Source organism: Microtus oregoni, unplaced genomic scaffold (genome assembly GCF_018167655.1).
Source record: "Microtus oregoni isolate MIOR12 unplaced genomic scaffold, Mior012 000053F_ref0000044, whole genome shotgun sequence".
Taxonomy (NCBI): domain Eukaryota; kingdom Metazoa; phylum Chordata; class Mammalia; order Rodentia; family Cricetidae; genus Microtus; species Microtus oregoni.
The window spans coordinates 4430437-4458289 of NW_024543829.1; the positions used below are offsets into that span (position 1 = coordinate 4430437).

At 38.8% G+C, this 27853-nt stretch overlaps 1 protein-coding gene across 1 annotated transcript in view; it reads right to left on the reverse strand.

Moving 5' to 3' along the window:
- Pkhd1l1 (PKHD1 like 1) overlaps positions 1-25704 on the reverse strand; it is a 133228-nt gene extending 107524 nt beyond the window's left edge. Inside the window, exons 1-12 of the mRNA XM_041637621.1 lie at positions 25563-25704; positions 23610-23699; positions 16233-16377; positions 15195-15303; positions 13178-13235; positions 11830-11923; positions 8740-8793; positions 8178-8251; positions 7176-7218; positions 3417-3487; positions 1718-1828; positions 713-802 (exon numbers count right to left, since the gene is read on the reverse strand). Coding sequence (XP_041493555.1) covers positions 713-802; positions 1718-1828; positions 3417-3487; positions 7176-7218; positions 8178-8251; positions 8740-8793; positions 11830-11923; positions 13178-13235; positions 15195-15303; positions 16233-16377; positions 23610-23699; positions 25563-25635 — 1012 coding nt within the window. The 5' untranslated portion in view covers positions 25636-25704. The remainder of the gene's footprint in view (positions 1-712; positions 803-1717; positions 1829-3416; positions 3488-7175; positions 7219-8177; positions 8252-8739; positions 8794-11829; positions 11924-13177; positions 13236-15194; positions 15304-16232; positions 16378-23609; positions 23700-25562) is intronic.
- Positions 25705-27853: the final 2149 nt, after the last annotated feature.

Genomic DNA, 27853 nt, shown 5'->3' on the forward strand with positions numbered 1-27853 from the left:
AGTCAGGGTTTCTCTGTGGTTTTGGAGCCTGTCCTGGAACTAGCTCTTGTAGACCAGGCTGGTCTCGAACTCACAGAGATCCGCCTGCCTCTGCCTCCCGAGTGCTGGGATTAAAGGCGTGCACCACCACCGCCCGGCTTTAATTTCTTAATATATTGCATATATCTTAATATATAGGATATATATATATATTCCTAATTCCTAATAATTTCTAAATAGACCTTGCTAAGATTTCACACAGTTACTTGTAAGCCTGTTTTCAGGGATGACCACTTAGTCTTGGATAACTAATTTTATATGATCTTCCCTGGTGAAGACAGTTTATCCCAGTATCAGCATTCCTTAGCTGCCTGTAGCTCTTTGTGTACAATTGAGGCCTCATAGGCTGTTAAGAATTTCACTTTGGGCCACAATGTGATTCAAAGAGCTAAACCATTTTATTTTTTTTCAATAAGGTCACACTGTATTACAGCAAGGTGTTAGGATTTAGGTTACAGCTTTGATGCAACTATTTTAATAAAAACATTCTCAGGGTTGACAGAGTGGCTGCTAGAAAAATATCTATGAAGTGAGACATTGTAAACTAGAAAGCTTTTAGGAACTTTATTAAAGTTCCTAAAAGTTGAACTAATATTCTTAACCTAAGAATATACATCAGTAATAATTTTTCCTGCAAACACAGAAATTGACATTCTAACTTATGATAACTTACCTGGATAGAGGGTTTTGAGGCTCGTAGGTTTGGGAGGAGTCTTGCAATGTATACTATTTTCTGTGACATTCAAAATATCACAGGCTTGACCTATAGAGAAGTAAAATATAAAATACAAACAGGCTTTCGAATGTAAATCACACCAGCCTGTCTTAAAATGCTGTGAAATTTTTATTAGATTTATTCATTTTATTTTATGTTAATTTAGCTTGAGTGTATGCTTGCCCACCACATGCATGCTTCGTGCCTGGGAAGGTCAGAAAAGGGCATTGCATTCCCTGGAACTAGAGTTAGGCATGGTTGTGAACCACAGTGTGCGTGGCGAAAATTGAACTCAAGTCGATCTACTGTGAGAGCATTAAATGCTCTTAACCCCTGAAACATCTCTCCAGCCCTTGAATTTTTTTTTTTTTAGGTTTTTATTTTTTTTAATTGTGTGTCTTGGGCAGTTTGTGGGGCCACTGGCAGTGGGACCAGTCTTAATCCCTAATGCATGAACTGGCTTTTTGGAACCTATTCCCTATGAAGGGATACCTTGCCCAGCCTAGAGACTGAGGGAGCGGGGACTTGGTCCTGCCTCAAGTGATGCTACAGACTTTGATGACTCCCATGGGAGTCTTCCCAGCCTCAGCCTCCATCTTTGGAGGTCCTTCCCCTGTGCCCACCAAACATTGACCCCTCTCCAGAAAAGGTCAAAACCACTCCCACAGGCTATTTAAACTGCTCCCCAGAAAATAAACACTTGGTTTCCTCTCCGGTGGCTGGGTGGCCGCGTTGGCAGCTTCCTGTTTTCCTCGGGGCTACCCCGGAGTGCAGGTGTCTAATTAAACCTGGATATCTTTTAATCTGGTCTGATTTGGCTTGATTGGGGTTATTTTGTGTCCATGGAGTGGCTCGGTTAGGAAATATTCCTAACAGAAAACAATAATGAAAAGGCAACGTTCCATACAAATTCCTAAAGAACAGGCAGGATTTGTTTTTATAAAGTAGTAATACATAAAATACCTCCAATTAGAACTCTCACTGGGAGATCGGTCTGATCAAAGAACCGCCCTTGTATCGTCAGAACGGTGCCACCTTGAGTGCTGCCTTTTGAAGGGGAGATTGTTGTGACCTCTGAGGAAGGAAGGCACAGTATGTAAAATGTTGTAAATGTCACACACAAATCCAATCTGCTTCCTTTTACCAAGATTTCCACATATCCTAGTCACCATTCCTAACACAGGAGAGCTTGAGAACACCTAAGGTGGATTGCCAGGGAGTGAATTCAGGCTTTGACCCTTGTGGTCCAGCAAAGACGCTGAGAACACAAGTTTCATAGAGTCTCTGACAGGTGTGGGTAGTGATTGGTGCTAAAAAGCCCTCAAATGGATGAGAAAGTAGAGAAAACATGAGCTGAGCAGAACCAATTCCCAAAGAAAATGGGCAGAATTAAGGTAGAAGCAGCCCTCTTTCTACAGGATTTTGAAGAGCACGCATCTATAGAGCAACACGTTGGTTTTGGCAGGGTGATGTATAACCCTAGTGGGCTTAGTACTGGGTGTGTTGCCAAGGTTGACCTTGAGCTCACTGGAAAGCTTCCGCCACAGACTCCTGAGCGCGAGAATCACAGACAGGAGCTGTGTTTGGCTTTGGATTGACATCTGATATTTTCTCAAAAAAAAAAAAAATGCACTTAACTATGGTTATTTTTTTTTTGTACAGAAAAGGTTTAATATAATTAAAACAGCCCAGCCCATCAAGTCCAAGACATATGGTAAATCATTACTAATTGATTTCATAATTTTTCTTTTATTTACATATAATATGTAACATTTAACATGATCTCATAAATAGGTGTGAGTCTTCTAAAGTAACCTCAATCTCAGATTATTATTATATATAATGATTCAATATATTGCTATTGCATGTGAATTTTTCAGTAAATAAATTTGAACACAAGTCAAGATTTCCCACAGTCAATTGATATGAACAGTCACACTATTCTTCCATTTTTAAATAATTTATTTTTATTTTATACACATTGGTGTTTTGCCTGCAAGTATGTATGTGGGAACCAGCTTCCCTGGAACTGGATTACATAGACAGCTGTGAACTGTCATGTGGGTGCTGAGAATTGAACCTGGGTTCTCTCGAAGAGCAGCCAGTGCTCTTAACCGCTGAGTCATCATCTCCCCAGCCCCAGAACCACCCACATTTTTAGTGCTCTTGGAATCTTAGCCTGTCCTTCAGTTACCCCTGATCTGGGAAGGAGGACAGTTCTTCCAGCAAACTGGTACTTGCTTTTGATATTCTCCTGGGAGTAGTTTAACCTGGAGTAGTTACTTCAAAATAATTCAATATAATTAAAGTCTGGTAAGGGATTTTTGGGGGCTCACACTAAGAGCATAAACCTGACAATACTGGCGTGTGGTTGAAACCGAGAGTTTTTTTTATCTTTAACTCAACAACTAAAGTCGAGCTGGCCTGTTTCAGTGCTCTCCCTGCTGGGGCAACGAGTCTATTTCTCAACCTTACACTATGCGTAGCTTTGAGGGGTTCTAGCTCCCTGTCACGCCTTCAATCACATGCCCCATTATGGGTACTTTTCGTTTCCTAGCAGGACATACACTAATATACACTTTACTGGTGTGACTACACCTGGTTGGGGGAACTGAAGGGTACAACACCTCTTTCACACGGAGCTGGGGGACGTGTCACATACCTGCATATGTCTGAAACATTGAAATTTTATTGAGAGATGAAACAAAGTATGTCATTTTCTCTGGGAAACTCCTGTTGGGGAAAAAAAAAAGCAGTTCTTTGTTTTAAAAATCACCTATATTGATGGATTTTGTCACTCAATTTGGTTGCTCCAATGACAGAAATTAAGGCATGGCCCGCAGCGGAGCAGGGTAGAACCGCTGAAGGAAACAATCGAACGGGCCACATCCTCATACACTTACCGGTTCTGCATGTATGTAGATCTCTGAGGACTTACTAAACTGCTAATATTTAATAAAATTCACTTTAGAAATCTTTCTTTCTTTCTTTCTTTTTTTTTTTTTTTTTTTTTGCAAAAGGATTAAAACAGAACCCAGCAGGAAGATTCCGTTTTGTATAGGTGAGCTGTTCCTCTTGTCACCCACACTGTCCCTTTGCCTAGCGTCTCCTCAGGGTCCAAGGACACTGAGCTAAGAGTGCTCAGTTTATTGTGTCAACTGATCTTCACACGTGACGGAGATAAACATCAAAGAATTAATTTAGTCAAGAATACAAAGCTAGTAAGTGGCAGAAGCAGAACCACAGCCCAGGCCCCTTGTATCCAGTGCCCACCTCCTAACTAGACACTACACAGCACCCCTAGCCAGCCCACTATGTGTGTGATAATAAAAATGGTGAGAGCAAGGTTTATTCACGAGGTTTAAATCATCCTTCACAACACAGACTCTAATATTTTTATATATTTTTATAGACAGTTGTAATTCCGTAACCTAGAATACTGAAAAAAAAAAAAAAACAGAATTCCGAAAATCCGCTGAACTAGTCTCTTGGCTATGCGAGTCTTGTGGACGAGACCACAGCCAACTCTGCTGTCAATCTCGCCCAGGTTTTACAATGTACACTTTCAACACTAAAGAATCTAGGAAAAAATTTGTTGCTTAAGGAGACCATCTTAATTTGTCTGTTTTCAAATCAAAAGCTTTCCAGTTGATTCCCCTGATCTGAATCCATGCCAGCATCAATAACACTGTGTCTGGGCAGACGATGCATCTCAAAAATTAATGCTGCTTCTGAAGTTAACAGGAAAATTGCCTCCTGAAATAAAATTTGAATATAATTTATTGTGGATGACACTGGGGTGATTTCCACTAATTTATTGATAATGACTAGGCATTTCTCAATTAAGACGGTCTCATCTGAACCTTATCAGTTTGGAACAGCTGTTGTTTGAACTTGGGGAAACGGAGCATCAAAGGTTGGGCATTCCCAAGAAATGCAGAATGTGTGCCAATGTGGTCTTTGTTTCATTTTATATGCAGGGGTGCTCTTAAAACTTGTAACATATGAATTTTATAAGTTATAAAATGATTTAACACTTTTAAAAAATACCCTGCAATTTTAAACCGTGGATTTCTATGTGGTAAATTTCATGTTTTAATAGTTATTTTTAATTCCTAAGACTATTTTATAGAGAAACATACTTTCCTAAATTATATGACATTAATGTAAAACTATCAGCCATAGGCTTTCTTTCTTTCTTTTGTTGTTTAGAGACAGGGCCGTGTTTTGTAGCCCTGGTTGCCTGGTATTCATTTTGTAGCCTGTGGTGTCCTTGAACTTATGATAAATCTCTTGTCTCAACCTCTCAAGCACTGGGTTTGCAGATGCACACCACTGTGCCCAGTTAGTCATTAGCTTTAAAAAGACTGAAAATGAAGTTAGAAATCAAGACCACAGAATTAACAGGGAAATGGGAGCATCCTTGCTAATATTATGTGTGAATTTACAAGCTTTACAAATTATTTTTTGAAACAGGGTTTCACTTTTTAACCCAGACGAGACTGAAATTCATTACATAGCCCAGATGGGTCTCAAACTTATCACAATCCTCCTGTCTCGGTTTCTTGAGTGTTTTCCTGTTCAGCCTTTGCCGGATTTTTAGATGGAGTCTGAGTCTGTTGTTGCAGCAGATTGATTTATGTAAGTTGCACAGTAATATTCAGCCTTGATCACTCAAACCATTTACTTTAGGGTAATTACTTCTCTGAGAGATGTATGATGGATTTGGTAATTAACACTTTTTATATAGACTCAGAAGCAAATTCATTTTATTTCATCTTAGAAAGAATGAAACCGAGAGCCTAAAAGAACTCTATGTTGTCCTAGGAAGAATTTAAAACCCAGTAATGGTTGGCCCTGACATTGTTTTATAAACCCTTTGGTAAAATTCTACTGCCTAATTTACAAGTTCTTTGCACATGGGTCTGTTCTTACAGAAAACAGCTTTTAAGTCACATTGAACTCGAAGTTATTTGCCTTGAATAGTTTTCAAAGGTGTTTTCTAATACACTTATGCACCTTCTACCCTGATTTGTCCTTGAATTATACTAAGCTTCATGTTTCTCTTCCAATCCACATTGATCTACAATAAAGCATCCAGGTTGGGCATGATTTTGTTATAAAATATTTGTTTCTATGTGTTTAGAGCTAACTGATCTCTAAATACAATGATAATTGGCCTTGACCAAATTGTAATTGCAGTTCCATGCAGGGAGGAACAAACTCTGAATCCCTCCTTCAGCCTGGGACACTCAGGAGAATGACACCATCTACTTTTATTGAGCTGCTGTCAATCATTTCACACTTTTAATCACTGAGCCCTTTAATCACAAAAAGAAATCAATAGGCCTATCTATTATTGATACACTACAACTTTATTGGTAAAGGGTATTACTCATTTGGAAGCCTGTCAACTAGCTCATCCTGTCAATAACACTTTGACATTTGGGGTAGGACAACTCATTTAAGTTTGATCATCATGGTCCTGCCCACAAGAGTCATTAGCACACACAGTTTTACCGACAGTCAGTAAATGCTGCCCCTACACACATCTTCAAATGCTCCCAAGAGTGCAGTAGTCCTGCTCGGAAAGACTTCCATGTCAGAAATTTAGATAACGATGAGATGTGGTACTGAAGGCTGAACCCGCCATCAGTCATGGCAGAGCGCTGAGACCATGTGCCTAGGGCATGGATTTAGACAGCATGCACTAGCTGGTTCTGCTCACAAGATATTTCTGATGAACTATTTAATATTCATCTCATTTTTTTTCTCAGTGGGAAACAGGATGGATAATAGCTTGTTTTGTAGGTTCTCCGGAAGACGAATCTAGATAGCATAGGAACCATGTCTAACACCACGCCTGCACTGTATAACATGAGCAACAACAAGGAGAGATGCACAGACTTACTTTTCTATAAATACATGAAAGTATTTTACTGAAATATGTGAATAGGAAATTTGGAAATAAATTCTGGATAGACATAGCTGTGTGTTATTAGTAGTTATACTAAGACACAGTCTTGAAAACTGTTATCACCTTTGCAACGTTCTGAGCACGGATATATCAAAAAAAATTTTAAGGTAACACTAATCATGAGGTTTTATTTATTCTTACATTAATTCAAAACAAATTTTATTTTTGTTCTGAAAAGAATTACAATTAAAACATATGAGGAATAAGACATAAAATAGCACTTTTTCCATATCATGTTTACAAGCGAGAGTCCCAGTAATAGAAAGAGCTTTTTGTGAGTTGAAAGTTATAAGTGAACAGGAGTTACAGACTCTTTGAATGTAATTTTTTTTGTGAGGAAAATGATTAATCCTCTAATCTCTGCATCAATAGAGCAAAGTAAATATATATTTTATTTACCCATTTGAATAAATTATGAAAATTATTATTTACAAAATGGCCTACCTTCCGTAATCACTATCTAAGATGAAGCTGACATTGTGATGACCTGAAATTAATTAAAATACATAATCAATTAAATTCTCAATCAGAAAAGAACAATAATTCTACATTAGAAGGCTGATTAAAGTTTAGAGAAATTTATATAATAAATACTTGACCTATAAAGTCCTAATGAGGTGGAAATGAACTATTTTTAAAGTATGTACAATATAAAAACATATAAGTGGGTATTTTGAGGTTATAACTGGAAAATCTGACAAAATATGATTACACATGATGAATGATAAAAGATGCACATGTGTACTGCCCTGAGGTCCTTTCATTCATCCAAAAGTTTTTGAATCATTAAGAGCTTTGGGCAGCAGGAGCAGACACAGCGAAACAGAATCCACGTCCTTCTAGCACGGCATATCATCTTGGTCAAGAGCAACGGCACCAAGAGCTATCTATTGGGATTATTGGGATAAGGTTATCAAAGAAAAGGAAAGCGAGGTTTGAGGATGGAAAACAGAGCTCCGAGAAACAGTTCCTGGCCAACAGTTTTATCTGAAATGTTCAGGCTAGAATGTTTATGCAGGATCTGAGACAGAAAGGAGGAAGCTTGCTCACAAATTAAAAATCATGCAATGGGAGCTGGAGGGAGTCAGGAGAGGGCTGAATATGGCAAAGTACATTATAGACATGTATGAAATGTTTCAGTGAAGTGCTTTTGTGTAACTAATGTGTGCCAATAAAACCTTAAAGAACTTAAAGATCTGTATATTTGGAGTATACACTCTGAGAGGAAAAAAATAGGTTCTAAATTAAAGACTCAATACAGCAGCAGAATTAGTCATGTATCCTCTGAGGGAAGAAAGGAGTAAAAGAAGAAGACAAAAATCACATCATATGTAAGCTTTAGAAGAAACCCAAGTGATAGATTTGAGGGGAAAATAACCCAGGGAATGTCGTGGAGAAAATAAACCAGGGAAGAGCCAGGCTTGCAAGAGGAAGGCTAACACTTACCAATGTAAGTCCCTGTTGTCTTACATGTCACAGACCCTGTATCTCCACTGGGATGATCGAGTTTTAGACCATACCTAGCAAAGTAAATATGTTCACATTAAGGCTCTTATTGACTATTTAGATACTGTTATTTCCTAAAAACATCTCTTTATATCACAGTACGCATATTGCTGCTATTGCCACAACTAAAATTTCAGCAAAATGAATCATTTCTCAGACTTTATTGGAGATATTTCAATCAAATACATTTATCACTGAAATAGCTTATGATTAATTGTGGTATTTTTGTTAATGTTACTTTTAAGGCATTTCAAATGCTATATCAAGTGCAACAATGATGTCATAAAGTTATTTCTTAGTAGAAATAAGAACCTAAATAGTATGTTACATTAGTGACATATATTTGTGTATAAGGAAAAAGCCAGTTATAAATGAACACTAATTTATTACATAAAAGGTAACTATTACAAACCATATAGCTATGCATTATTGCTAATAATTACTACTTAAAAGTATTATATTTATATGGATTTTTATTTTAAAAATTACTTTAATTACTTACAAATCATCAGAATGTGGCAGAAGGAGCTCACAGGGCATTCCTCCAATATAGGTTCTGTACAAATATTTTGCAAAAAAAAAACCCATCAAGTCAAATTTAATAAATTTAAAATTCTACTCTTTTTACTAAAATCAATGGATACCTTATTTTTTCCTTAGTTGTTTATTTTTCATCACTCACTCCTTAAACATCTATTCATCATCCCTATGTGTCAGTTCTTTCTCTTGGCACGAAGACAAATCTGTGAATGTGAGATTTCTCTATGCTTTTGTGACAGACAATTTTCTGGGAAAAATCACTAAATATAGTAATCATAACACTTTTGGTATAATTTAAGTGTAAAACAAAATAGGGACTTCTCCAATGAAAGTTTAATCAAGTCAAATAAGATGTATTTTTGTAAGTTTAAGATGTAGAAATCAAACATCAGAATACCCAATGTCATCACCAAATGATTTTGGAGGCTCACAGTTGATTATGGTCTTGCTATATCAGAATTGATGGTTTGTAGCATCAGAACATGTCACCCAGCTTGTGTGAACTGAATCCCAAGCTGCTCAGAGATGTGAACTATAAGTGTTGATGACTTCTATTAAAAGGAAACACTGATATTTTAAATGGACTTTTGTACACAGTCCTTTTTTTTCATTTTCTTAAATCAAAATATAATTACATAAATTTTCCCATTCTCTTTTCTCCCTCAGGCCCCTTCTATGTCCCTATTCCCACTGCATCCTTCCAAGTTTATGACAACTTTGTTATTGTCTTTCTCTCTCACACACATGAATATGTATGTTTTATTTAAACTTTACATTAGGCTTCTTAAATAAAGATAAAAAAATATTATTCCCATTGGAGAGCTCTGTCAAGTCAAATTCTCCTTTTAACCTTCTGTTTTATTCCAACTAAATAATAAATTTATCAGCTAACATAGGCTCTGATTACACAGATTTAACCATTGTGATCATGCTATAATTTAATACTTATCATCCTCCTATTTTCTTCCACTTGCTGATGAAGACACCGAGACAGAGATGTGAAGTAGCTTGTCCACATCTAGCTAGTAAGGGATACGGTAAGGATTCAAATCATGTGTTCTGTGTTCTCACATGTGCTAACTCCCCTGGATAGAAAAAGTATATGTCTAAAATAGCAGGGCTGGAGAGATAGCCCAGAGGTTAAGAGCATTGCCTGCTCTTTTAAAGGTCCTGAGTTCAATTCCCAGCAACCACATGGTAGCTCACAACCATCTGTAATGGGGCCTGGTGCCCTCTGCTGGCCTGCAGACATACAATACACACAGAATATTGTATACATAATAAATGAATAAATAAAAACAGCACTCTGCTTGACTAGATACAGATACAGATTAGAATTTTGCTTGTTGAAACTTCTAGGTCAACAACTTGTGAACAGGGGCAAGTTCCTCAACTCATTTGAGTGTCTTTTATGATTTGTACCTAGACCAGATTGGGAAATTTGACAGAAAGGACAAGGCCTGACAGGTAGAAGATCTTCTGATTTTGTCCCTAGAGCAGAGACTCCTTGCAACTCAGGTAGAATCAGTCAGTGTCTTGGGAGTCCCAGTGTCACCATCAGCAAGGTGCCCATGAGGTCACTAAGTGTGTAAGAATTCTCATCCTCTTAGTAAATGAAAGGTCCTCTACACTTGCCTGTCACCTCTCAAGGTTTCCAGATGACAAGAGTCAGGTCCCTTCTGAAGGATTTTATGATTTCAGAAAACAGTTTTCATTGATTTCCTGTTAGGGCACAGAAATAAATTCTGATGGTAGGGAGAGGAATCTCTTCTCAATCTTGGTTTTATTTATTATTGTGTATGTGTGTGTAACATGCATACATGAGGCCTCTCACAGGCTGGAGCTTGCATGCTTGCATGTAGAGGTCAGAGTTCCATGGGCTCTGAGGATTAAACTCAGAGAGATGAGCTTGTTTGCAAACACTTTGACCTGCTGAAGTCACCATTTTGGTGACTCAGAATCTCACTTTGAAGCTTATAGTTTCCATTCTTAGACTCATTATAGGAAAAGGCAAGTGAGGAAATTCTAATAGTAGTAATATAAGGCATTCATAATTCTCAATTATGCTGAAGCAGACACTCTTTACTTACACTAAATTGTGCACATAAAACATTTCTCTCGTAATTATTTTCCTCTGTATACATATTCATTATAAATGATTGTAAAACATTATATACTACCCTGATTTAATTGTGAGTTCTGGCTCACAATATGCTAGATAAATCATTTTGATTTCATTTAGTATAAATTTTTACATTGCTTGTTTGGAAAAGCGTATGTGTGCGTGTGTGTATGATCTATTACCTTTTTAGTACTTAACAAAACTTTTAACTGCTGTATAAATTGTAAATTGAGTTCATCCATTTATCTCTCTAGTACAAGTATTCAGTAGGCAGGAAGCACCCTAAAAACAACATTATGGCGTTTACTTCCTTAGGAAAGAAACGGACACCTTTCAGGCTTTTAAGAAAGGGCTGAGATAACCCCACATATGCCACAGGAAAACTCTCCCATGACAGCAAAGATCTCCAGTCCAAAAGGGGGTGGCAGTTTTTGGACTAACCAGTGCTATCTCATCTGGCCAAGAGTTGGTAAATTGAACAACCAGGACTAAAGTTCTCGCTGCTCATGAGCTGTTGACTATGCCTACTTCCTATACTCTCCCCTGTTTCAAAGTGTAGTAGAAAAATGTAGATTGTGTTAAAAGCCTTGGATTCTACTACTGATCTTGACTGAGCTATCCATTTCAGGCCTTAGGTATGTTGACATATGTAAAATGTAGCTGGATAAGGAATACGATTCTCTATTAATGAAGTTCCGAGGCTATCCTGTAATTATTACTGACTTTGCTTTCAGAGAGAAAGAAGTCATATCAGACCAGAAAAGAAGGAGTCAACTGTAGTCTGGTTCTCTTCCTCTAGGACTGAAATTCTGACTAGTTCTATCTAGTTGTAGTTGGCTTTTATACCACCAAGACTCTAGTACATTTAGGATATCCTGTCTCATCTGTAAGTTATAGGACTATTGCAATATTTCCAAAATAAAAGATTACCTCAAAATCCTAACATTTCTTCCATTTGAGCTCAGTGCAATATTACTTCCATAGACGTCCGTGAAGAGCCGGCCTTGAATAGTTATTAACGTTCCTAAAAGCAACACAAAACAAAACAAATCCTAAAATTGATTCTGGTTGAGAGTACCTGTCTGTACATTTCATTCCCAAACATTATAGATTTTCCCAATAAAACAGAATCGAGACATCTATATTGATTTCTCAACACTATTTTCAGCATTGCTTTGAAATAGCTAAAAATACAATAAAACATGAGAACATCACTAAGGAGTCCTAGATTAATGCGCTATAAAATGAACAACAGAATGAATTCTTTAGTAAATATTAGTTGAGTCAATATTTGGCTTGCTTGAAAAGAAAAAAGTCCCACATTACTCCAAATTTTAAAAATGTAACTTAGATAAAAACAATATAAAAATGAAATTAAAAAATCCTGAAAACTAGGTAGAAATTTTATGTCCTATTATATAATCAGGATGCAATGTCTTCCCCAGGAAGGGAAAAAAGACATTAAAATCTATAGACTTAATGAAGAAAATTACTTCACAGAAAAACTATTAATGAAAATTTAAAGCAAATTATAAATTCAAAGTATGTTTCCTAAATATATGACAAATACGAACATCTAATATCATTAAAACAAAGAAAGCATGGCTACCATTAAATTCAAGTAAGACCCTGACATGGTAGTCACATCTGGGCCTGCACCACAAGAGAACTGTTGTGAATTCAGGTCCAGCCTAGTCTACAAAGTGAGTTTCAGGCCAACCAAGGGTACATAGCAAAGTCTTGCCTCAATTTTTCGAAAACCAAATAAATGAACAAAATTTAAAAGAAGACAACAAGAAACAAATCTTAAATAAATTTGGTGGTAGACATCAAAGACAGGGGAAGATTTAAGTGCTGGGCTTTTTTTAGCAGTTATTTTTTTTTTAATCAAACTTTTTGAAACTGTCACTATGTATCAGCTAAGTCCTGCCTTTATCTCTAGAGTTATAGGTATATGCAACCTGTACCTGCCACAAAATTCTTGACAACAATTAGGACTTCCATTAGTCCAGGCTGAAGAAAAGCGCATTCTCACATATTTCTACAAGATTATAAACTGATAAGATCACATTATCAAAAGAACACTAGATACTAGCTCAATCTCTGACAAAGAAAACACATTATTAGTGATTAAGATTCAACCTTTGAACATAATTTTAAATTAGCCATTATTATTATAATCAGAAAAATAATATTTATAAATTAACTATACTTTTGTATGCTAAAAATAAATCAATTGCCACAAGTCCCAACACGGTTCAATTGCCATAGAACAGACCTGGAGTCCCAGATAAAGGTGTGATGCTTCTTATTGTTGGGGTTCTAAAACCTTTTGCCTGTAAAATATTAATAGCCATGTCAGCTAGCATTCTTACCTCTATTTTGATCCTAATTTCACAATTCTGTTTTCTGTATCAGCTTTATTTCAACATTACCCATAATCTGACTGTCAAAATAGTTTTTCATATAGAAAATGAAGTTTGGGACATTTTCTGCTTTTTTTCAAGATCTTTATCCTCTAAAAATTGACTGGAATTTCCTAATATTTGTAGTCTGGAATTTAAAAAGTCAATCATGCCTTTGTAAACAGTATAAGCGAAACCACAGCAATAACCCTCCAGTAAAGTCTTTCAGGAGTGGATAAAATACATTTTTAAGATTTACTTCTAAAGAAAAATAAGAAACAAAGTATATTTCAAAACATCAAAATGAAACATAGAAAGAGCTCAGCAAGGCTAAGTCACCATGCAACACTGGTGTAATTCTTAAGAATGACAGGGAGGTCATCAGTATGACATAAACTCCAGTCCCTGGGACAACAGCCCCCAAAGGTGCCTGTGTTCCAGTCTGAGTCCGTCGGGATATACACAGATGGCTAAGTGGACTGAAGATTGCTAAGTAGCTAGCCTTGAAGTGACGTTGGAAGCAAAGTGAAAGAGACGTAAGGAAGCATTAGACCACCTTTGCTGGTTTCGAGACAGTGGGAGAAGACCAGGAGCTAAGGGATGTGGACAGCATACAGGAGCAAGAAAAGTCAAGGAAACATGTTCTCCCTCTAGTCTCCAGAAAGAATACCCCTCATAGGCACCTTGCCAACTTAGACCCACACCGGACTTGTGATCTACAAAAACAAATGCTTAACGTTTCAGACATGCTTGAGTACATGCATGAAAGGGAGAGAGTCAATAGTCCAAATTGACATATTAAGTTCAACCACCTGCTAGTCATGTGATTACATGCAAGTAATAGAATCCTTCTGTGCATCAACTTTAGAGACAATAATATGAGCATCCGAAAGTGAGATTGTTATATAAACAAAAAGTTTATAATCACTAAACACTTATAACACAGCCAGACATACAGTAAATGATGCATTATTTTGAATAATTACATTGAATTATATTGATTAATATATTATTTTTTATGTGTTTATTTATTATGTATACAATATTCTGTCTGTGTGTATGCCTACAAGCCAGAAGAGGACACCAGACCTCATTATAGATGGTTGTGAGCCACCATGTGGTTGCTGGGAATTGAACTCAGGACCTCTGGAAGAGCAGCCAGTGCTCTTAACCTCTGAGCCATCTCTCCAGCCCCCTGATTAATATATTATAAATCAAATAAACATGTCTATTTCTTTTTCCAAAGCAAAATCAAAGATGGCTAATAAAAAAGACAAATACTAGTGTGCAAAAAAGTTAATATTGATTATATAAAGAGCAGAGCTAAAGGACAGATTGGTCATCCTAAGTAGCACTGAGACATCTCGGTACTCAATAATAAACAACTTGAAACCTAAGTGGAATTTTAAAGAATGTATAAGACAATAATTGAAGAAACATATTTTCCTAAATGTCATTATTTATAAAAACCTGAAATGGAGGGGTGAATATGTTCCTTTAGGCTCATTACATTGGCAATTATATAGAAGGAAGACACGTTAACATTACTATTTAAAACAGGGAGGGGGTAACTCCCTTAAAAGAAGAAAAGAGAAAATCAAACCAAGAGCAGAATTTAGAAGGAGGGGAATAAATGATCAGCAGGAAAATGAATTGAGGATGTGAGCATTTAATTCATTGATAAACGTAGTGTTAAGGAGGAAGAAACAAAGCAGCAGTAAATGAGGTTAAGGTATTATGGAAGTCAATTAAAATAGAAAATTACATTTCGCTACTTGTTAATATATCTGTTAATGTGGAAATGGATAACAATCTATAAAAACTAAAAAAGGTTCTGTTTTGTGAGAAAGACACAAGCTCAATTATCAGCGACGAAACGATCCCACATACACTGAAGCTGCAGGCTCGGCTGCTGGCCAGTCCTCGGCAGGTGCTGTTTTCTGCAATGGGCACCCCGTCCACACTGACTCTGACGGTGTAGGTATCTTCTGGCATTGCTCTGGGAAAGACGTGGAGAACATACGAGACACTCAGTGACTGCTCCCAGCATATAGTAATAATGAGAACCACTGCTTTACTTGTCTTCATGGTTAATCAAGCTTCAGATCCTCAGTGATCTACTACTAAGTTCCACTTTTATATTATAAAAAGCGTTCTTTCTAAATCATCCTATATTGCAAATTACAATACCATATAACAAATGTTTATTGTGGGTACGCATATGGGTTTGTGTTAAAAAGTAAAATAAATGGTATCACATCCAGCAATAATAATCATGTTAAGTGTGTCATCTTGGTAGACTCAGTGACTCCGTGCTACGCATTTTAAAAGCTGTTAACAAGGTCTCTCTTCAAAGTTTCTACAGCCCCCATACAGTCAGCAAGCCTAATGCAAACAATGTCCTTCTGAACATGTGTTTGAGTCCGTACTAGAAGTCGCATTTTAAAATTATTTAATGCTCCACTAAATTATTAATAATGCTGATCGATTTGAAGTGCTAGCAAAGAACTTGAAATATCACCATACAAAATTATCACCTTTAATTGGAGTAAATATATGAATATTTGAATAAGGTCAGTTAACCTGAACAGGAACGCATGATTTGAATATTTTGAGACACATCATTACTAACTATGAATAGCAGCCATTCGCGTCTTAGAAGAGTCCAGGAATGATAAAATATGATAGTGCCAACAACAGCAGAATGAGCGCAGGGTATATATTTATAATGTCATGTATAAAGAGCATTATAATTGACCATAATAAGGGTATAAACTAATATCAGCAAAATGAAATCAAATATAATGACTGTTAACTGTTAACTATTACCTAAAATAGGCAGAGTGACCAAACTGCTACAATACCAATATACATAACTGATTTCTGACATGATGAAAATAATGCTATTAAAGGCATGTTTAAACGGACCTAGTATAGCATGTAATTTGAGTTGAATGGCTTGAATCTTTTTCCACATCACAAGTAATTGACTGGAAAGACGAAACTAATTGCACATGGTTTCCCAATTCAGTATTGTCGGCTCCATAGTTGAATTGATTTGCTTGAGAAAAGCCTGCAACAGTAATGAAACCATTATTAATGACATTCTATTTCTTGAGCTCTAACAGTCATAACCCAATATTGAACTATTCGTAATGTAATAATGAACAGTACTGAAGGAAGAAGTTAAATTCATTTCATACTTATCCCCATATTAATACTCTGGGAGCATAAGTATTGGTCTTGAATTAGCTTATTCATGAACATTTTTGTTCGATACACATAAGGTGGAGAGAGAGGTCACACTTTCATTTATATACTCTACAATCCTATAGAATGAAGCTTCCTGTGGGCATGCACTATATAAGTTTCAGGGCTCTACTTGATTTCATCAGAAAAGCCATTTGAGGCAACAAAGATGTGGGAACTTTGAGGAAGGGACAGGCACAGAGTGAGCCAAAGTGTATAGACATCTATTTGCTGAAGTTGTGATTAGAAAGAAAAGGGAGAACAAGAGAGTGTAAAGCCAGCCCCTTCCAAAGCTCAGAGTAGACACAATTCCTTATTCTACACAAAACCACTATGCTGTACACGTTCTTCCTTTTCTTTTCTTTTTTTTTTCTAATGAAGGGTATCCTACATCCCAGACAGGCCTTGAACTCCTGATTCTTATTATAGACGCCTCTCAGCCTTACCCAGTTTCCCAATGATCAGGGTGACAACAACCTTCAGCTCTAGGTGGTCAGAAATCTTAATTGCCTTCTTTTTTAATGAATTACAGTGCTACAGTTACCCTGTCACAGTTATCCTTAGATATGGGAGCCAAGAGATATGCGCCCCCAAATACCATAAATTCCAGATACACTCCTTCCCGTTAGGATGAAGCAAAACATCATTACCTCTCTGTGATAAGCAGAATGAATTATCTCAGTCATGAACTCAGAATGCTTGATGATATCAAGCTAATGAGTAGTACTGGCTCTTTCCACGCAGTTTAGGTCAAATTACATTGTAATCCCTAAGAGAAGCATTTCCTACCTAGGAACTTGGACAGCAAGTTCAAGTCCAGCATAACCTAAGATTTCTCTGTTCCTGACAGAAATGGCATTCAGTGATTGCTTTGGTGAAAAACAATGCCTCTTTCCCCCCATGTACAGCCTCCATCACAGGGCTGTTTTCCACAGACCTATTGCACAAGCCTTGAGTTAGCCAAGGAGAGAAGCTGGTGTCACGGAATCAGCCTGCATGTTCCATTCCCCTGTGAGGACGCCCCCTTATGGGAGTTAGTGTGAGACATAGATTTGCCCACTTTGCTCTCGGTGCCATGAGTGTCTTCACCTGCTCATTTCTAAGAATTCCTTGTTCTGATGTTTCATTGCTTTTCCTTTTAGACCCTGTATCAGCTACTCCCTTGGAGCCATGCACAGATATCCCTTAATGCTGAGCCACTTCCTTCTGCATGTGAAGTCACTGGCTGTATGATCTTCACGGCTCAAACTACCAGGGAAGTTGGCAGGGGAGACAAACATTGGCAGTGGCTTTGTGGTATCTGGACTGAAATCAGAAGTGACGGTGTTACGTGACAGAGATGCAGGAGACATATCCTGAACATGGTCGTGGGAACTTTTCAGAGGGTGGAAGGCCTATGAATATCTAAAAGAAATGCCTCTCAGGTAGAGGGAAGAGAATGTACCCAGGCAGGGGTCAGATCGTGTTTGTAGAACCAAGTAATGGAAGCTATGGTTGGAGAAGTCTAAGTATGAAAATGAAGAGGATGAAAAACTGGGCAAGTGTTTAGACCATTTCTGTGTGTGGAGAAACACTCAAGGCTTTGAGTTCAGTGGCCTTTCTAGATTCACTGCTATTCTGACCACGAACTTCTCACCAAATGAGGGAAAATGTTCGGATTAGCAACTTGTCTAAAAGCAATAAGCACAGAAGACAGAGCTTGCTAACATTTTCCAGAAATTTTACTCTAAAAGGAGCCAGAGAACTTGGACTAGAGCTGGACATGGCAGGCAGGCAGAGTAAGGAGCCTAGTGATGTTTCTTTAACATTCTTTTCAGGTAGACAAAATGAGAGTGTGTCGTCAGGCTGATGGAGATAATGAAACTGAACCCAGAAATCGGCTAGTGTAAAATAGCAGAAACTTAGTTTAACCTTATTTATTTAGTTTAATCTTACATGGTAATGAGAAAGCGTAGATAGGAGTAATTAAAGATAGACTAAGTAGTTTATGATGTACAAACTCTTTTAAGATGTTAAATAATATTAACGAAAATAAAGCTAAGAGGCACTTACTGCTATTCTAGTATAAAGGTAAATCATGTGCACGTATGGAATTATCTAAGGTACAATGGTTTTATAAATTTAATTTCCTACCATTTTGTCTACATGGCTTAAAATCCAAAATTGTTAAATTTTGAATTTAAAATTGTTAAATTTTGAATAAGTATACTTAAGAATATTTTCCTAAAAATATCAAAGCACTTTGAAATACTAGTATGACGAAATTTTTGACTCATAGTGAGTTTGAAATTACCAAAATTTTAATGCATATTTATAAGCTGTTTCCTTCTCATAACATAATTATCTTCAGACTGTATCCCCAGAGCAGTCACTTAACACCAATGAACACCCTGGTAGGCCAATAAACTTTAATTCCTGTGTATAGTACTACTTATAATCATATAAATGACACTGTGACATAAATATCTTGCTTACTATTAATTAATTAATTAATTTTAGGAAATCGTAGGTAAGTCTAGGAAGTTATAGTGTGACTCGCTGTCAAATTCCTGGACATTTTCATTGTTCTACAAAGGTCCACTAGGTCATATATATACCATGCTGCCTGGCTGAACACAGGACTAGAGCAAGACTTCACTGTGACAGATGCCCATCCCACCCCACATTCCCGCCTCCGACTCAGATAATGCCACCTGTGAGATGGTGCTTTTCAATGGAGGAGTCCAGGCTTCAGTCTATGAGGTCCTGGGCTGGAGTCTCAGTGTCTGCACTTCCTGCCTGGTTGACTTTAAACAAACCTCTAAGCTTTCTTGTTCTCCTCATCAGAAACCCCCCCCATCATCTCTGCTGTTGGATGGTCAGATTGCTAAGCAGTGCTGTATAGTGCTTAACTTGATAGCGGCTCAATACCATCTGACCTAGGGGTGCTTTAATTGGCTGCTGTCCTCATGGAAACTCTAACATTTAGGTCCAGCATTCATATCCTTTTTAAAAATAACACAGGATCCAACCAGCGCTGTTATTTGTCACCAATTCTAGTTTCCACCATCCTCTATTGTTCAATTCTTCTCCCATCTTTTCTTTCGTGGGCAATAAAAGTAAGAAAACTCAGCAAAGGATAGAGACCTTATTCCTCAAAATGGAAACCCGAATCAGAAAATGTATCCGGCATAGATTCACCAAAAAAAAAAAAAAAAATACATTTATAAATCTTCCATATGAAAGATACTATCATATAATTTGAAGTTTTAAGACTATCAAGGCAGTTAGTAATAAAATAGAGTCATGAAAAAAAATCCTTAAAAAGCCCAAGACAAGCACTTGCGAACCCAATCTTTTTCTTTGCCAACTTCTGCTTATCTTTGGTGTTCACATTGAGTTCACAGCACGCAGGAGGGCTGCTGGAAACTAAAGAATGGAATATTTTACTTGTGATATGTCTCAGGATGTGACACATGTGTTTGTTTTTATATCGGGTACATGCTGCAGTGGTGATATTCTCACACAGGTCTGCACTCTGGCATTCTGCAGACAAGTACAACATTCAATAATAAAACTATCCAATGACGATATCGGTTTTACCTTGGGAGTACCTATAATATCAAGCATGAATGTGTGAAGTTTTCCAAGGAAAGTCAATGAGAAAATATGAAGAAATTAACAAGATATTTAAACATTTTAATTATACATTTTTTGCCTTGAAAACAGAGATTAATGGAACTGGAGAGATTGTTCAGAAGCTAAGAGCATTAATTGTTCTTCTGAAGGACCTGGGTTTGAGTCCTAGAACACACATGGCAGCTCACAACCACCTGTCACTCAATTCCATAGGATCTCACACCCTCTCTGACTTCCATGGAAACGGGGCATGCATGTGGTACACAGACATGCTTGTCAACCAGGTGAAATAAAAAGAAAAAAATAAATAAAAAGAAATGCTGAAAAAGTATAGAATATGTCTGATATTAAATTAACTCAGGGAGTAAAAAGGAGTACAAACAGATTATTTGGTAGAATTAATTCTAAGTATAATTCTAAATAAACCATGGATAAAAATCATTGGATAAAAACGCCTCTGGAAGTTTTCCACAGCGCAGATTACAGGAAGGGTTGGGTGTACCCTGGAAACAGAGAGGATGAGGCTTCGGATGGAAAGTCCTGACATGTTTCTTTTCTTTTTTGAAGAAAAGCTGGAGACAGGCATTGCCAGGTACACAGGCTGGGTCCGCTGATAGCAGCAATCCAGCAGTTACACCCATGCTGTTATCGTGGAAAACGGCAGTGCTGTTCAAACTGGCCGTTGTCATGAAGCGCAGGCTGTTTTGGTTTCTCTAGCTTACAAAGCTGGCATGAGAGTGAGATGTCCTTAAAGGTTGTAAAACCAAGGGGAGGAAAGATTCAGAGGAATAGGTGGGAGGATAAAACCAAGCCTGTAAATACAGAACAGAAGTAAAACAATGAGTAGAGCTTAGAGTATGTAACGGGCACCTGGGTTCTGTTCCACAGCCCTGTGAAGCTGGGAAATGTACCTGGTTGACTGATGAGAAAGCAGCAATCACAGAATTAACTTACTGCAATGTAATGAAAGTCCAATTAAAAGTCAGTTGGACTGGACCAAAATGCGTGTCTTTTCCAAAATACTGTAAAGTGTCTATGATTGAACGCTTCAACACAATGTGTCTGCCAGCTACTGTCATAGAGAAACAGAAAAAGTAACCAAAGTTCCCCTCATCTAACCAACTTCTTAACACAGAGACTTGATAGCAAAGCCAACCAAACAATATAAAGTATGCCCCGAAAGCAACACAATCAACACAGCTTTAGTTAGCCACAGAGAGTTACTAAAAAAACAAAAACAAAAACCCTATTTTAAATTTTACATACCAATCCCAGTTCTCCCTCCCTCCCCAACTCATACTCCCCTCACCTTCTCCCCACCCCTCCCCCATCCACTCCTCAGAGAGGGTCAGGCCTTCCCTGGGGAGTCAACAAAGTCTGCCACATCACTTTGAGGCAGGATCAGGCTTTCCCCTGGATCTAGGCTGAGCAAGGTATGGGCTTGGGCTCCAAGGCAATGGGCTCCAAAAAGCCAGTTTGTATACTAGGGATAAATCCTGATCCCACTTTCCACGGACCCACAAACTGCCCAAACCACACAACTGTAGGGCCTGGGGCTATCCTTGTTCCTGGGGTTCATCTTGAGGACAGTTTCTGGTCAGCTAACTAAAGCATTCTGTTTGTTCCTGTGCTCCTTCTGCCCCGCCTGGTAGGGTAGGGCATTGTTGACTCCATCTTTGGTATGGTAATTTCCTACCTGCCTGGGTGGAAAACCTTTGTGCACCAGCTAGGTAGCTAAGGATTTCCCCAAGGTTGAATAAATGGCGTTCAGCTGATCTTCTTTCCAAAGACCCAGGTCTCTTTGTGTGTTCTTTCAATCTCCAGGCCCCTGCCCGACTCGCCTACGGTACAGTGGCGCGCGAACTGTACCGAGGGTGTAACACAAAATCGGTTGTTACACACAACTGTCACACAGAGGGCCTAGTTTGGTCCTATGCAGGTTCCCCGCCGTCAGTCTGGAGTCACAGAGAGAATTATTAAAGCAGAGAAAGGGAAAAGATGTAAACATGAGGATGCAGGTGTCTCCAGTTCATATGGGACCTGACTCATCTATAAACTGTGCCAAAAGTATTTAGATACCAGGGATCACAAGGAAAAGAAAAAGTATATCTTAACACCTTATACTTCATTACTGAGAAATCTAACTCTGATTGCCTCAAGGGTCACCAGAGGGCAAAGATGACAGCTGAGGGACCGTGTCTTTGACAACATTTGAAAACAGTCCCCACCAGACGTGCTCTGACTCCGGGTAGCTAAGCTAGCCGTGGCTCCTGTGCCAGGAGTTCAGGTTTGGAGACAGAAGGCAATGCTGGGGTGTTTGCTTTGCTTCATTTTAACTCGAACTTTCTTCTTGTGGCATTTAAATTTATGATGAAACCTAACAGCTGCCAACATGACAGCATTTTACAATATGAAGTAGATAAGATTAAGATGTCTTAAAATCTTTAACAAATAAGGTTTCCCATTCCTAACTGCACACAAAAAAGAGGGGCAGTTAAATGTATTGCTCACCCTTCAGGAATATAATCTGCTTTAATCATATCATTGAGGTACTGAATTTTATAGAAGTGTTAAATGTAATAAAATACATTTTAATGTATATGATAATAAGTATTTCCGTATGTCAATTCTGACTCCAAAAGTTTATTTGTTAAAGATCAAATAGAAGATTTTGCTAATGTTTCTTTTTTTTTTAAAGTGCTTCTTTCATGTCCTTCAAACATTCCTAAGTGTCTGAGTAGTAGTGCCATTGTTATTACAAAGGCCTGGTGGCTGATGGACCATCTATTTATTTCATGCTAGGAGGAAGTGTACTTTAAATCTATCTCCCTTCTATCCTTTCCTTCTGAGACCAGGCAAGGCGCAGGCATCATACATAACTCATGTCTTGATGCAGCATGTGATAGGGCTTGGGTGGCAGCGGGAGGGAGCCCACGTTTGGCGTCCTGCTATCTTCCATCTTTCACTAACATTCCATTTCTATCCCAACATCCGGCCTCTCCACCTGCAGCCTGTTACATTCAAACTCTGACAGAGGAAAATCACCAGACCTTGAGGAGTAAGGGAAAGAACTGGAGTTCACTTTGACCATTAAATCCAGATCTTTTAATGTCAAATAAGTCACTGTAATTAGAGTCCAGGTGATCAAGCTGACAATAATGTGGTGTTGCTGTTTGTTTATTTGTTTGTTTGTTTTGCTATCAAGGAGGAAGATTTTAACCAAGTCGGTCAAGTACAGAAACTATAGTAGTGGTATGTGCTTTGTGTTAAGAGTTACTTTACACATAAAACTCTAAGAGGGGATGAGTACCCACCTAGAATGTATGACGTCCTGAGTTATGTGGAATATTAAAGTGGAACCCCAGTACCATACAATTTAAAAATGAAAATACCCCAGTCTTTGATGTTTGCATGAAGGCCAACACGGGGCAACCATACCTTCTCCCTTGATAGTCAGTCTTGTTGCTCCATTTATGCTGCCGTATTTAGGTATAACTTCTGTCACTTTGGGGATTGTCTCAGAGCCATCTGAAAGACGCACAGAGATGGTAGTTGTAAATCAATCATGAGCTCATTTCAAACACCGCATTTCCCACTTGTAAGATGGGAATAAAGGTGACTAATGCCCAAACCGGGATTCAAATACTTAAGTAACACTCACTGGCCTTGGGTGAAGAACTTTTGGGGTTGACAAAGAGGAAGAATTACATAACCATTCTCAACATGCACACATACCGTATTATAACACACTTTTAACCTGTAATTACATGTCATGCTCCACTAGGTACAGATCCAGAACCACACACAGCAGCTTACAAACACAGGCAGCACCTGCCCGGGAGAAACAGACTGCTGTCAAGCACGGAAGTGCAGTGATAAGGAGGTGCAAAGACAAATGCAGCATTACAAAGAGAAAGTGTGCCCTGTCAGTTTAGGAATGACAGACAGTTCCTTCAGCCTACCAGTGTCCTAAGGAAGCTGAGTGCTTAGTGGAAAGACCACTAATCCTCTCACCAAACTACACTAGCTTCCTGCAGATTGAGAAGAGAACATTAGTACCTGCTCCCCCAAAGTCTAGGTTAGTACAAAATGAAGAACAACTCCGGGTTCTGGGTGCCTTGGAAAAAACATTTTACTCACATTTCTGGGATCACACAAGTTTCCAGACAGGGATCCCTCTGCTGTATCTCAAAGGGCAAATATGAGCTAGTGAGCCTGGATCTACCATCAAGAAATAGGAGAAAGGTTCTAATAGAAGGAGTTGCGGGACCAGCAGAGCAAGCCAGACGTTTCTCTGGAGAACTGCTCAATTTTTTTTTTTTTTTTTAGCATGAATTAGAAATACAGTGAGTGGTGGCCAGAAGTGTTTTATTTTTTGCTTAGAGTGGCATTTTAACTAGAAGCAAAAACAATTTATCAGAGTAAATAGAAAATCTTAAGACGCAAAAACAGAAATTATTGCTTTGAAATGGATGCTCGGAAATGAAACATTAAGGAAATTATGATTGTCTAGTTCATTACGGCCTAAAAACTTGTAGCATGGACTTGATTTACGGCAGCCGTAGCTCGTCAGTATAACAGGAGGCCAAAGGAGGCTCCAGCGCCGAGACCCAAGGTCTGTGAGCTTCAGGTTAGCATAGATCTCGAGTTTGCCACGTATTCCTACTTTCTGTGCCTGCCCCAGAGAGCCGAGAGAGGATCTGCATGGAGCAGGATCCTATCTCCAGACCTTGCGGCCTCCCCTCTCTCAAATTCCTGCTCTCCTTACCTCAGAGCTCAACTCCAATTTCTTATCACTTTCTCCACAGCCCTCTCCTGGGGATTGCTTTGAAGATTCTGGGCAGCTTACCCTGAATTTGACTGACACCCATCACAAGGACCTATTCCTGGCTTCCTGGGACTAGTCTTCCCTTTCGTAGGGAAAGAGATCCAAGAAGATGGAGTCAGGGGGATGATTCAGGTGGGGCCTACCAACTGTCGCTCACCCATCACCTAGCAGCTTTTCTAGTCTCTTTTTAACTGTGTCAATTTGAAGGGAGGTGAGGAACTTCCTCAGTTCAAACCCCAGCACTGATAACATTTGTAAGAATTTTTTGTTTGTTGTTTGTTTTGTTTTTTTTTGGGGGGGGGTTGTTTTTTTTTTTTTTTTTTTTTTTTTTTTTTTTTTTTTTTTGCTAGCCCTACCGGTGTGGTGTCTTTCTCCGGACCACCTCTGTCTCAGCCTCTCTCAGTACTGTCTCTGTACCAAGTCAGAAGGCTCCTGTTAGGCCTTCCTCCAGGACTCCAGGTTCCCAGGAGTGCCTCTGCCCAGGGCAGACGGCAAGTGGTCCCGCCTCTGTGACCCATGGAGCTGGATGTCTGGATTGGCTCCCTACCTTCTCGACTGCTTACCTTTGCTGGCGTCTGCTGCACACCGAAACAGCCCCAAGAGAAACCAGGTCCCCGAGAGCCACAGGTGTCCCATGGCCAAGCCGGTGCTGCGAAGTCTGCACCAGCCGCTGGCTAGCAGCAGCCTCCTGCGCTGAAACTTGGCTCCAGACGCTGCTCAGGCGCACGGGACTCGCCCCAGAAGCCAAGAAGAACTTGGCCAACACAGGACCGCCCCGCCCCGCCCCCAGCTTGCCCGCTGTGCCTTTAGGATCACACACACACACACACACACACACACACACACACACACACAAACACACCACTTTCCCATTATTGCCCCCACCTTTTATTTTTCTTCTTTTAAATTCTGGAGTTATATATTTTTAGTTACATCTTTATTTGCCTGTCTACCTTCTCATTAATCGTCCAAGATATGTTAATTATAAGACCAGCTAATACACAAACCCCACTCTCTTTCACACAGGATAGCTGTACTGATAGCTCAAAGTTTCCCAAAGCCCGTGACTACAGCAGAGCAGACAGAACTCACAATTGAAAACGTCCTTGTTAGTACTGGCCCCACTGTCCTAGGAGACTGAGGCAGAGTGACTTTAAGCAGTTTGCTCAGGGATATGAGCCTATTGGAGGGAGGGCTTAGCGCTGTGCCAGAGTCGACACAGCCTGCTTTTTCTACCCAGAGCCTCAAGAGGCAGATCTCTGCAGAGGGGCTGAAGGGATAGCAGGCGCTGCTGCCCTGTGCTTCAGGGTGCCAGGTAGCAGAAGAATGAGCCATCAGTGCCCACCTCTGGACTTTGTGAATCTCACAACTACAAAACACTCCTCGAGGCAACTATAGAATCTACACTGTCCTTAATACTCTAACCTTGACTGTCCACCTCCTCCCTCTACTCCACACATCCTGCTTGTCAAGGTACCTGCACCTGACAGGATGTTTAAGGGAGCTGACTACGGACCGAGAACTAACTAAAAGACAGGGTGGACGGGTTTGTTTGAAAAAGGAGACTAACCGAATAATGTGTTATTCCATGAGGGGGAATGTTCACGTGTTAGAACTGCATGCTGCAGCATTTAGGGTTGCAGCATCATCGTGCCTAGAACTAATCTCATGTGTTTGATCAAAGAAAATATGTAAAAAGAAACGTGAATGGTGATTAAATAAAATCTAGAATTTTTCAATAATTTCAGAATTTAGGGATCCATATGCTTTCCCGTTTTGAAAATTGTAATTTTGAAAATTCTCCTAAGTAGAGCATTTCAAATTCTCTGTTCATATTTTCACTTTTCACTCTTTTGGGAAGAAATACTTTTCTTTCAGTACATGCCCCTGCTTGTGCACCCTCAAAACCTGTTCTTACCCTCCTTAGTGCTTCATCAACATCCCTATTAGCTCCTGATGAGTGCCCTCTCCTCTTGCCCACTTTTGCTAGAAATAGGCACAATTTTCATTATGTAAAGACTAAAAATAATGTGTGTGGGGGGGTGGTGCATGTAATTGTGTGTGTGTTCCTGACAGTGTCTTACTATACAGCTTGGGCTAGCCTCAAACTCTGGATCCTCCTCTCTCCGCATTTCTAAGGGATGCAATTACAGGCCTGTGCCACCACACCCAGCTAGACCTTTATCTTTAAAAAAAAAAAAATTATGGTAGAATGCCAAACTTGTGTTTTTACAGTTCTCAAAATAGCTTTCAACATGAATAAACTCTCTGTCCAAGGCCACTGCTCATAGTATTCATGTATACTAAGAGGCAGTTTGTGTTCCAAGTTCTGTCCCAAGTGTTTGAAGGATGGGGGACAGGTAGAATTTAGAGGGACGCTTGACAGATAAAGCAGTTATGTATTTAATTTTGCAAGAAATATATAGGTATAATTTGAATTCTAGATAATAGCAACCCTTCTTTTCTCCTCCTCTGCGTATTTATATCTGATGAAATGCACTGTTTAAGATAAAATGTTTCATATCATATCTGAATTCAAATTTAACTCTTGCTTGTCTTATTATTTACCAATGGCAACTCCAAAATTAGTAAGATAAATTCATTGTTGTTTAGCATCTGAGGCACTCTTGGTATCAAGCTGAGCTTTCAACAATAACATTCATTATTCAGGTCATTCCATACTTCTAAGAGATCTCTGCAAACTGACCTTCAGAGTACTGCGGTAGCTACTGTGAGCAGTTAGTACGTGTGTAGACACACCAGGGGTCTTCCGCGCACATACATTCTGACCTAGGAAATCCCATTCTCTGAGCAGACTTCCCTTTCTGGCCATCTCTCTCTGGTATTCTGTGAG